Source organism: Oncorhynchus clarkii, chromosome 22, assembly GCF_045791955.1.
Source record: "Oncorhynchus clarkii lewisi isolate Uvic-CL-2024 chromosome 22, UVic_Ocla_1.0, whole genome shotgun sequence".
In the NCBI taxonomy this organism is placed as follows: Eukaryota; Metazoa; Chordata; class Actinopteri; order Salmoniformes; family Salmonidae; genus Oncorhynchus; species Oncorhynchus clarkii.
Genome location: NC_092168.1, coordinates 33,172,746 through 33,185,498, shown reverse-complemented (window position 1 = coordinate 33,185,498; position 12,753 = coordinate 33,172,746). Strand labels below are relative to the sequence as shown.

The following is a 12,753-nucleotide window of genomic DNA, read 5'->3' as shown; positions in this document are numbered from 1 at the left end:
AGGTTTATATAATGTATCTAGTTATATAAAGTATATATGTGTGCGCATGAATATGGAAGGTAGGAAAGACAGGCAGGGGAACTCACCAATAGGAACTCTCCTGGTACTATTGAGGGGAGGCAGCTGTTGTGGTAGAGGGCAGGCGCTACAGAAGTCTGAGCAGGCAGGACAGACGAGAACCCCGTTGTAGACCCAGTCATTAACACGCACACTAACTCTCAGCAGCTGACCGGTATGCACACACTGAAACTCAGTATCCTGCACCCATACTGTCAGACCCTGGGTAGAGCAAGACATCTGGAAACAACCACAATATAACATTTAATTATTTGTTTTTTGTATGGGTCACTTTAAATATCTGCCTGTCACACATTTATAACAGGGTTACCTATTTGTTAACCCAAAACACATAAATTAGACTGAGAATTTGTGATTCTGTAAGATCATGTGATAAAAGGATGAGACTTAAAGGTGGTAAACATTATTAAGAAGACTCCCACAGTACATAGCTTGCAAAATATGGAAAAGTGACTAAACATAGATTGCAGAGATGCTGAAATGGAGATATCTATTTAATTTTTCTGCATTACCTTATAACAGCCACTTCCCCAGTCAGGGTAGGTCATGCGCCTGGTACACTGCTCCATGATGAAGGATGTCTTCTGGTACAAACAAACAGAGTCTGGACCATACTGCTCAGCGCCATAGTTCCTCCACCAATCTGGAAGCAGTGTCAGGTAACCTACTTGTAAGTAGGGTTGCAAAATGAAGGAACATTTCCCAGAAACACAATTTTCAGGTTTTCCATAAATCCCAGTTGGAAGATTCCCAGAATTAGGAGGGAATAAGCAGAGAGGGAAAATGGAACACTCCAACAGGGAATCATCCAACTGGGAATCCTCTAGCTGGGATTTCTGGAAAACCTGGGAATGTTGTGAATGTTTCCGGAATTTTGCAGACCTTCTAGTGAGTGAACAGTCTCAGAGTACATTGTCCAAGGCCCAGCCGGGTCTGAGGCACCAAGAGGCAAGAACAATGCAAGAAGGAAATGGATATTACCGGGTTGGTTCTCCTGGACCCTGCAGTAGGAGTTGCGTTGGTACTCTCCACTCAGGTGCCAGCTGAATTCCTGGCTGAAGGGACAGTAGTCAGCGATCTCCACGGCTCCACCGTAGGAGGCAATGTCCCTCACAGAGACATCAGGGATATGGTCAAAGTACTGCAGGAGGGGAAGTGGACAAGATTTACTATATGGGGTGTACTATGCAGGTCCCAAGTGGTCAACAACATCTTAAATAAAGACCATTTTAAATGTGTGTTTTGTTTGGTTTTGTTGCCTTTTTTTGTCATATAGGTACAAACTATGCTTGGGTGCAAGTGTTAAGTAAATCGTTGTGTCATACACTTGCAATATTTATGTTTGTCTTCTAATCCTCTGTAGTGGTCCAATAGGTTTCTGACACAGACTCTTGCTAGCATCATGTGGTTATCACTGGGTGTATTGTCATAGCCTCGATTTCTAGAGTTTGTGACTTTGAAGGATGGCATTGTGAGACTAGTATTTTACCTGGTAGTCCAGGGGTATGTCCTGAGGGTACTTCTGCAGGTTGCAGACAGCCACAGCCAGCTGGTCCTGCCTGCAGGTTAGCTGGAGGGGTGTGGCACGCACCGTGTCACAGTAAGGGGTCACCACTTTACGACTGAAAAACAATAACACACCGAGGGTTGGATCAGGTAGAGCCACAGTTTGTAATTTAAATGTTTTTATTGTGTTTACATTTTTTTTTTAAATACAGTTTGTTACAATTTCTAATAGAGTTTCTAAGGCTTGATGTTTGTGTTGACAGAAATGTTGACATATGAGACAGGGTGCATTGTCTGGTGCTACTTTAAATTTGTTTAGGGGCATGCCATGTGCCTAGACATTTAGATGTTTCAGCCTGTTGTGTACAATAAGAAACCTTAACTCTGATTAGACACCTTCTTACCTCTGACGTTGCCTTTCAATCCAGAATTTACAGCTTTTCATCACAAAGTCACAGCCCAGGCCCTTGCCCCAGTCCAGCCTCTCTGCCATGCTGTAGTTGGCTCTGTACCAACTACATAGGAGACAAAGATGACCCGAACACATTGTACATCAAGTCAGGTAAACTCTTAAACTTCAATACAAATCATGTGGCAAAGTCAACAACTTTCAATCACGCCAATGCTCAAGAAAAAAGAGCCAAGTTGTTTAATAGTGAAAGCTCTTGAAATTACATAAAATGTAAAAGTCATTATTTTCTTGTATTCCATATATTTTCTGGAAACAGTCAGCAACCTTACCCTGTGTCTTCCATGATGGCCAAGGTGATCCTAGAAAACACTCTGTTTTGTGTGTGCGATCCAGTCATTGCTTCGTTCTGTTATCAATACAAACAGGAGAATCATCAAAGTATCATATATAGATTAATAATGAACCTATATGAGCATATAAATGCTGACGATGAGTAGTGAACTATAGATAAATAAGAAATACAGAATTCACAATAGTTATACAGACTATGAAACTGAGTGAAAGGGTATGGTGTGGTTAGGTCTATATCAGGAATTCCATTACAGACATCCGTTCTACTAGGCTGAGTAAAGATACACCACAAACGTAGGCTACACATATTGTACAGAAAGGAATCATTTCAGATAACAATAAAAACTAAGCACAGTACAATGCCACCAATCTTCAGCCCTCCTTTTACCTCTAGTAGCCTCTTCTCCCAGTGGTTCAGCTCAGTACCCATCCCTCCCTGGTTCTCCAGCTCCATACCCTCCAGAATGGGACAGCCAAAGTGTCTCCTCGCTTCCTCCTGCCAACACACGCAGGGATACAGGACATAAACATGAACCACATTACAGGACAGTACAGGGCAGCGCAGCACAACATAACAAAATAGCACAACACCACACAGAACAGCCCAGCATAGCCACTACAAAAGGGACATACTGTATCTACCCATGACAAATGCATGTAAATACATAATTCAATGGTGAGGAGGTTAAAACGAGGATTCTTACCACAACACGCGGCGTCACTAGAAGATGCACTTCATGACGGACCATCACTCCACCACGGATGTCCCATAATCGAGTCACTCTACGTATCACAGCATCACTCCATTGATACAGGCCTAAACTATAATAGAAAGCAAAAATAGTCTTAAATGTTAACAAAATGAGTGAGAAAATACAATGCACAACAGAAAAACAATTACAATATCATCTAAGCCTACTGGTTATTACAAACAGCACGATTATAAAAACAAGTCTGACAGCAGAGGAAAATGATCAAGTATACATACCTCTCGTTGAATGCTGGTAGTCCACTTGCAAACCGAGGTGTCAATGGCTTGCCATTATAATCATGATAAAACGCAAACAGCCCTGCTGAAAAACCCTTTTGGACAGATACGTAAAGATTACATTACTCAATCAATAATGCAATCTGTGTTGGACAGGTTTGATTGATTATCGTATTTATTTAGTAATTCATGACAAGCTTTGCCCCAATAGGAATATAAAGTAGATTCCAATGCACCCACCAAGGCATGTATGATTTCGTGTTTGACGGTTGACAGCATGCTCTCAAACTCCTGAGGTTGGGTGGATATCATATTGGGGCACAGGTTGGCATATCCAGCAATGGGCCTGAAAAGGTAAAGAGAGTGAAACTGACATTCATATGATATCATTGGGTTAAAATACCTATTCAGGGGCCAATAACTACCATGTCACCTACAGACCCAATCACTACCTACGGCAATCTGAAATATCCTAAAATGCTGCCATTCTAAAATATATTCTAAGGGTGTATATAACCAGGTGTGTATACACAGTAGGGGTGCAATGGTTCCCCAAACCCACTGTTCAGTTTCTGTACTGCAGGAACATTAAATGCTATTTACAATGTTCAGCATTCACAATGTTCCTTGCATTGTCTATTGTGACCAAATTGTGATGTTGACTCTGATGCTGCGTTTGTAACCATGTGGAAGGTGGGAATTGACCAGTTATGAATTCGTAAATACTACTTGGATTCATTTGCGTGATTTCAACTCGTTGAGAAACGCTGATTGGCTAATGGCCAACAAGCTGTGGCAACGAAAAAACTAAAAGTACAGCTGTCATACTTATAAAACAAATTATAGAGTTAAAAAACAACATTAATAGATTTCTTCTTTTAAATAATGCTTTCTTGTTGCATGTACAGTAATGGCTGAAAATGCTGTTAGAGGACATTTCCTTAGTAGGTGACGTCAGAGGTTACCATGTGGGAGAAGTGGGTGCTCAGGGTGATAGACAAGTTTTCCACTAGTAATTACCAGTTTGAGGGCCGATCAAGTGGATTTTCCCAGTTGTATGTGGTAAATTCCCACTAGGATACGAACGCACCATGACACTGCCTCTTTCAGTGCCAGATGCGCACTTATAAACGGGGGCGTGTCTGTAGCGTGGTACAGCTTCCACTCCGGGGTAATGTGATTGGCCAATTAATTGAAAACTTCAGCTTTGATTGGCTTACATAAAGCGGTTACTACCCGTGTTCTGAAATGGGTGCACTGTCACGAAGTGCTGAAAGAAACCCCTTATTACCAACTACCGAAAATGGGCGTAGATCCGCGACTTTAAACAAAAATATTAACATGGCCTACCTACCGCTCTTGTAATGTCTTTGGCCTGGTCAGAATCAGCTGCCAAGGGCTGCTTGAATGCAGGGGAGACTACGTGTTGTTTCTTTGCATTACCATCTTGCTCCGGTATACTGGGGTGATGTCGGCAAAAATGTGTCAACATATCAGAGGTGTTGGCAGCTGGATATGCTGTTGTCGTTTAGAGTTGGGACATATTGTTAACATTTTATCCACAACTCTCTGTCCATCGCCGTTGTAATCTACTTGGAAGCAAAAATGTTTCCAAACTGGAGATATAAATGGACGACAACTAAACTACATGGAATTGCTTTAATAAGGTCAAGGATAATTTAGCTATTTGATTTGGAATTTTAAGACCCCTTGACGCATCAAAAACATATACAGTACCAGTCAAAAGTTTGGACACACCTACTCATTCAAGGGTTCTCTTTATTTTTACTGTTTGCTACATTGTAGAATAATAGTGAAGACAAAACAATGAAATAACACATATGGAATCATGTAGTAACCATAAAAAAGTTAAATATATTTTATATTCTTCAAAGTAGCCACCCTTTGCCTTGATGACAGCTTTGCACACCTAGCATTCTCGCAACCAGAGGCATGAGGCAGTCACTTGGAATGCATTTCAAGTAACAGGTGTGCCTTGTAACCTCTTACAGCTACCCCCCTACTTTTTTCAATTTCCGCCTGAAGACAAATCTAACTGCCTATAGCTCAGGCCCAGGACCAAGGATATGCATATTCTTGGTTTCATTTGAAAGAAAACACTCTGAAGTTTGTGTAAATGTGAATTGAATGTAGGAGAATATAACGCAATAGATCTGGTTTATATAATTCAATGAAAAAAACATACGTTTTTTCATTTTTTATTGTTGTATCATCATCTTTAAAATGAACAAGACAAAACAAACATTGAGATAGGATGATGGGGACAATTTCAGTGAAACACATAAGAGGGCAACAGTACTTGTGCAAAGTCAGAATGATAACTTCCAAAATGAGTGTGCTACATGACATTTATCATGAAGTCACCCAGGTGTCCCACACAAGTAGCCCAAATGCACCCAAGTGCATACACTTTATACATTTTGTTATACATTTTGAATGGAATAACTATATACAAAATACCAAAATGGTATTTTGCAAAGAACACAGCCGCCCCGTGCTGTGCCCCCCTGAGGCACATCCACCAAAATTTAGAAAAAAACATGAACAAAAATATATATATATTTACAAAATAACACTTTCAATATTTGGAAGACCCTCAGTCCTCTACACAATATTGTGCTGCTCATTGTTGTGGGCCTGCCCTCCCCTCAACAGCCTCAAATAGGCTATTTCATGTGGGGGTGGGGTGGGGCGGCAGACACACGCATCTCACATTTCATTACATAACATTTTTATATATTGCTACATTTTTTTTTTTTAAATCACAAATAATATTTGATATTATTAATTTCAAATAACGACATTAGCATGAGAAGAACTTACCAGTCCAAAACGATGTCCTCTCCGTTCACAAAATATTCCTCCATTTGGGAATCGCTAAATGAATCGTCCTCCAACAATCTCTCTGTCTCACTTTCCCGATCAATTTCTTCTAAAATTGTGTGTACATCTGTATATCTAGACTTAGATTTAGCTTTCCCTGACTTAGTCGCCATACTGATTGATATATAAACAGCTGAAGATGCGCTTTACCAAAACACCACTGTGCGTAACATGCATGGCTCCTTCCGGTATGAATCTTCAATGGCGAATGACCCTCTTATGCCGGAGTTTACAACATGGGTTGGTCTTCCAACCGATAAACATTACATATGGCCATTTACCTCAGCTCATTGGCTATCTACCCAGCTAGATTTCAAGACAATCAGTGGTCATTGGATTAAAATACAGTCAATCAACGAAACAGCGGTCATATCATTGGTGCACAATGATGTCATTACTTGTCTTCGCGGGACGCGAAATGACCCATCAGGTTTGGTTGTGTTGCAATGAAATCAAACATGTTGATTGCAATGAAACCAAACATGACTGGAAAAGTCACGTTCTGTGTGTGTATTTACATCGAATGTGTCGTCGAAAATGGAATGAGACGGAATTCATGACACAAGCGGTTCGCAAAATGTTTCGTGTTAGGCTATAAAAATTTATTTTATCAAACAAAAAGACCATTCATTGTGTAACAATGAGCATTGGGATTGCAAACAGAGGAAGATCGTCAAAGGTAAACAATTTATTTTATTGCAGTTTATGTTTTTGTTACGCCTGTGCTGGTTGAAATAGTTGTTTTTTTATGGGGCTCTATCCTCAGATAATCACATTATATTATTTCGCAGTAGATCCTTTTTAAAATCTGACAAAGCAGTTGGATTAGCAAGATTCTAGGCTTTCGAAACATGAGACACTTGTATTTTCATGAATGTTTAATATGACTATTTATGTAGCGATCACCGTATTTTGTCGAATTTCATTCCGCTAACGGGTTTGGTGCGCAGAGAGGTTAAAAAGTTAATTTGGGGATTTTTTTTCCTTCTTAATGCGTTTGAGCCAATCAATTGTGATGTCGTGATGTGACTAATTAAACGTAGTAGGTAATTATTCGATAAACAGCAGTAATCACATTAATGATCCTCAATTAAATCATGAAACAATTAACTTGGAATTTGGGGCCCCATGGGAAAAGTTGTTTACCGAGTTACTATCTCCCAACTTAAACTCTAAAGATTACCAAAATAGCTCCTCTTACATCAATAAGTCAATTATTATTTCCTCATATCAGTCTTATTCTGAACATCGTTGACCATGTAAAATCTGCACAAACGCTAACTTAAGTGATGAATCAGCGATACACTAATTGGCTTAAATATTTTCTTTACTAACTAACTAAATCACTAACTAAATACATAAAAACACATACACGGTTTGGAAACTACGCTCACAGTAGTCAGAATATTTAGCCCCATAACAACCACTCATTCAGATTTGAAATGCAACATATATTTACGCATAGATGTCTCTCTTTTGAAACCACTCAATCAGTCTATGGCGAGTAGTTCGATGTCAGTTTCTGGATGTCCACCAGAAGTCACAATGTCCTTAGTTGTATTCCAGTTTGTCTTGGAGTGTTCGTTAGAATAGATACATCAGAGGTGTACCACCCGGTGGTGATGGGGATCGATTCTTCTCTCCAGTCTTTGGTCAATTGTCCTAGACTACTTTACATGCAGAGCTGCAGACGGTGCATGTTTTGGTCTAGTCTATCTTCTTCACTCGTCGAGAATTTCAGAGGGTCTTACCATTTTCTGGTCTTGGAGATTTAACCATTTCAACGTGTGGATCATGTCCTCACATTCTCTGGTCAGTATTTAACGTCCTTTTAAGCACTCTGGCCTTGGACGGCGTTCCGTCCTGTTGACACAATGTCTGTGTTCACGTTGGTGTGGTTACTAACTGAGCCCAGGTTTATACGAAAAGCCATCTCATTAAGAAGGCTAAAATCACATTTCTATATTTTCAAAAGTATTCATAATTTATTTTATACAACATTTAGATGTAAACCTGATAAATAGCATGTGTACACTTTCAGAGTCACAGTTATCTTGTTACATAGTCTTTCTGATCATTTTAACGACATCACAAAATATACATTAATTTTGAATATTCCAGCCCTCGTCATCCCCAACGTTTGAATGTTGAAACATATTGTCCCAGTGTCTGTTCGTTAATGTTGAAGTTTTGGCAAGAGTCTCAAGACACAGCACATTCCTCTGTTCAATACAGCAAGGCAAGAGAGAGACACTTTACGACCGGGGTTAAGTCATAAAACCATCCCAACTCCCCCCTTCCTCTCTAGTGGGAGAGAAGGGGGGGGGGGGGGGTCTGGCAATCTGTGCCAAGCTGATCTGGCGCCTTTGATCCTCACCAAGCTAGAGAGAGAGTCATGACAGTGATGTGTAGGGGTCGTACACATAAGTTAGCCCTATTTCGTAAAAGACCAAGTCAATATTACGTCAAGAACAGCTTAAATTAGCAAAGAGAAACAACAGTCCATCATTACTTTAAGACATGAAGGTCAGTCAATCCGGAAAAAGTCAAGAATTCTTCAAGTGCAGTCGCAAAAACCATCAAGCGCTATGATGAATCTAGCTCTCATGAGGACCGCCTCAGGAAAGGAAGACCCAGCGTTACCTCTGCAGAGACTGTTATAGTTTTGGCAAGTCGGTTAGGACATCTACTTTGTGCATGACACAAGTCATTTTTCCAACAATTGTTTACAAATTATTTCACTGTATCACAATTCCAGTGGGTCAGAAGTTTACGTACACTAAGTTGACTGTGCCTTTAAACAGCTCGGAAAATTCCAGAAAATGATGTCATGGCTTTAGAAGCTTCTGATAGGCTAATTGACATAATTTGAGTCAATTGGAAGTGTACATGTGGATGTACTATCAGGCCTACCTTCAAACGCAGTGCCTCTTTGCTTGACATTATGGAATATCAAAAGAATTCAGACAAGACCTCAGAAAAAAATTGTAGACCTCCACAAGTCTGGTTCATCCTTGGAAGCAATTTCCAAACGCCTGAAGGTACCACGTTCATCTGTACAAACAATAGTACGCAGCCATCCGCTCAGGAAGGAGACGCCTTCTATCTCCTAGAGATGAACATAATTTGGTGCGAAAAGTGCAAATCAATCCCAGAACAACAGCAAAGGACCTTGTGAAGATGCTGTTGGAAACAGATACAAAAGTATCTATATCCACAGTAAAACGAGTCCTATATCGACATGACCTGAAAGGCCGCTCAGCAAGGAAGAAGCTCCTGCTCCAAAACCACCATAAAAAAAAGCCAGACTACAGTTTGCAACTGCACATGGGGACAAAGATCGTACTTTTTTGGAGAAATGTCCTCTGGTCTGATGAAACAAAAATAGAACTGTTGGGCCATAATGACCATGGTTATATTTTGAGGAAAAGGGGAACGCTTGCAAGCCGAAGAACACCATCCCAACTGTGAAGCACGGGGGTATCATCATGTTGTGGGGATGCTTTGCTGCAGGAGGGACTGGTGCACTTCACAAAATAGATGGCGGCATGAGGGAGGAAAATTTTGTGGATATAATGAAGCAACATCTCAAGACATCAGTCAGGAAGTTAAATCTTGGTCGCAAATGGCTCTTCCAAATGGACAATGACTCCAAGCATACTTCCAAAGTTGTGGCAAAATGGCTTAAGGACAACAAAGTCAAGGTATTGGAATGGCCATCACATAGCCCTGACCTCACGCCTATAGAAAACGTGCGGGCAGAACTGAAAAAGCATGTGTGAGCAAGGAGGCCTACAAACCTGACTCAGTTACACCAGCTCTGTCAGGAGGAATGGGCCAAAATTCACTCAACTTATTGTGGGAAGCTTGTGGAAGGCTACCTGAAACATTTGACCCAAGTTAAACAATTTAAAAGGTAATGCTACCAAATACTAATTGAGTGTATGTAATCTTCTGACCCACTGGGAATGTGATGAAAGAAATAAAAGCTGAAATAAATCAATCATTCTCTCTACTATTATTCTGACATTTCACAGTCTTAAAATAAAGTGGTGATCCTAGCTGACCTAAGACAGGGCATTTTAATTAGGATTAAATAACAGAAATAGTGAAAAACTAAATGCATTTGGCTAAGGTTTATGTAAACTTATATGTAAACTTCCGACTTCAACTGTATTTCCATATGTGTTATTTCAAGTTCTGATGTCTTCACTGTTATTCCACAACGTATACAGTGGTAAAAATAAAGAAAAACTCTTGAATGAGTAGGTGTACAAACTTTTGACTGGTACTGCATTTAAACTCCGCATAAAAGAAACGTCCTCTCACTGTCAACTGCTTTTATTTTCAGCAAACTTAACATGTGTAAATATTTGTATGAACATAACAAGATTCAACAGACATGAACAAGTTCCACAGACATGTGACGAGCAGAAATTGAATAACGTGTCCCTGAAAAAAAGAGGGGGGAGACACAAAATCAAAAGTAAGTCAGTATCCTGTGTGGCCACCAGCTGCATTAAGTACTGCAGTGCATCTCCTTATGGACTGCACCAGATTTGCCAGTTCTTGCTTTGAGATGTTATCCCACTTCCACAAAGGCACCTGCAAGTTCCCAGACATTTCTGGGGGGGAATGGCCCTAGCCCTCACCCTCCGATCCAACAGGTCCCAGACGTGCTCAATGGGATTGAGATCCGGGCTCTTCGCTGGCCATGGCAGAACACTGACATTCCTGTCTTGCAGGAACGAGCAGTATGGCTGGTGGCATTGTCATGCTGGAGGGTCATGTCAGGATGAGCCTGCAGGAAGGGTACCACATGAGGGAGGAAGATGTCTTCCCTGTAACGCACAGAGTTGAGATTGCCTGCAATGACCACAAGCTCAGTCCGATGATGCTGTGACACACCGCCCCAGACCATACGGACCCTCCACCTCCAAATCGATCCCGCTCCGGAGTACAGGCCTCGGTGTAACGCTCATTCCTTCAACGATGAATGCAAATCCGACCATCACCACTGGTGAGAGAAAACCGCGACTTGTCAGTGAAGAGCACTTTTTGCCAGTCCTGTCTGGTCCAGAGATGGTGAGTTTGTGCCCATAGGCGACGTAGTTGCCGGTGATGTCTGGTGAGGACCTGCCTTACAACAAGCCTACAAGCCCTCAGTCCAGCTTCTCTCAGCCTATTGCAGACAGTCTGCACACTGATGGAGGGATTGTGTGTTCCTGGTGTAACTCAGGCAGTTGTTGTTGCCATCCTGTACCTGTCCAGCTGGTGTGATGTTCGGATGTACTGATCCTGTGCAGGTGTTGTTACACGTGGTCTGCTACTGCGAGGACGAACAGCTGTCCATCCTGTAGTGCTGTCTTGGGAGTCTCACAGTATGGACATTGCCATTTATTGCCCTGGCCACATCTGCATGCCTCCTTGCAGAATGTTCACGCATATGAGCAGGGACCCTGGGCATCTTTCTTTTGGTGTTTTTCCAGAGTCAGTAGAAAGGCCTCTTTGGTGTCCTAAGTTTTCATAACTGTGACCTTAAATGCCTACCGTCTGTAAGCTGTTAGTGTCTTAACGACCGTTCCACAGGTGCATGTTCAGCATACAACAGGTGTAGGTAGACCTTACAGTGAAATGTTTACTTACAGGCTCTAACCAATAGTGTGAAAAAAGGTGTATGTGTGGGTGTGTAGGTAAGTAAAGAAATAAAACAACAGTAAAAAGACATGAAAATAACAGTAGCAAGACTATATACAGACACTGGTTTGTCAGGTTTATTGAGGTAGTATGTACATGTAGGTATGGTTAAAGTGACTATGCATATATGATGAAAAGAGAGTAGCAGTAGTGTAAAAAGAGGGGTTGGCGGGTGGTGGGACACAACGCAGGTAGGCCGGTAAGCCAATGTGCGGGAGCACTGGTTGGTTGGGCCAATTGAGGTAGTATGTACAGTTAAATTGATTATGATAAACAGAGAGTAGGGGGAAGCACACAATGCAAATAGTCCGGGAGTCTTATGGCTTGTAGGTAAAAACTGTTAAGAAGCCTTTTTGTCCTAGACTTGGCACTCCGGTACCGCTTGCCATGCGGTAGTAGAGAGAACGGTCTATGACTGGGGTGGCTGGGGTATTTGACAATTGTTAGGGCCTTCATCTGGTCCTGGATGGCAGGCAGCTTTGCCCCAGTGATGTAGTGGGCCGTAAGCACTACCCTCTGAAGTACCTTGCGGTCGGAGGCCAAGCAATTGCAGTACCAGGTAGTGATGCAACCGGTCAGGATGCGCTCGATGTTGCAACTGTAGAAACTTTTGAGGATCTCAGGACCTATGCCAAATCTTTTTAGTTTCCTGAGGGGAAATAAGCTTTGTCGTGCCCTCTTCATGACTGTCTTGATGGGTTTGGACCATTATAGTTTGTTGTTGATGTAGACACCAAGGAGCTTGAAGCTCTCAACCTGCTCCACTACAGCCCAGTCGATGAGAATGGGGGCATGCTCGGTGCTCCTTTTCCTGTAG

The 12,753-nt window shown here is 41.6% G+C and overlaps 1 protein-coding gene across 3 annotated transcripts in view; it reads right to left on the bottom strand.

Annotated features, from left to right (window-relative positions):
* The window catches only part of LOC139380808 (leishmanolysin-like peptidase), a 30,767-nt gene that overhangs the window by 7,608 nt on the left and 10,406 nt on the right, over positions 1–12,753 (bottom strand). For all 3 annotated transcript variants that reach the window (XM_071123866.1, XM_071123867.1, XM_071123868.1), the window contains 10 exons: positions 3,576–3,681; positions 3,336–3,430; positions 3,052–3,169; positions 2,736–2,843; positions 2,326–2,402; positions 1,989–2,099; positions 1,568–1,700; positions 1,060–1,219; positions 591–721; positions 87–297 (listed from right to left, as the gene is read on the bottom strand). In XM_071123866.1, the coding sequence (XP_070979967.1) occupies positions 87–297; positions 591–721; positions 1,060–1,219; positions 1,568–1,700; positions 1,989–2,099; positions 2,326–2,402; positions 2,736–2,843; positions 3,052–3,169; positions 3,336–3,430; positions 3,576–3,681 (1,250 nt within the window). The remainder of the gene's footprint in view (positions 1–86; positions 298–590; positions 722–1,059; positions 1,220–1,567; positions 1,701–1,988; positions 2,100–2,325; positions 2,403–2,735; positions 2,844–3,051; positions 3,170–3,335; positions 3,431–3,575; positions 3,682–12,753) is intronic.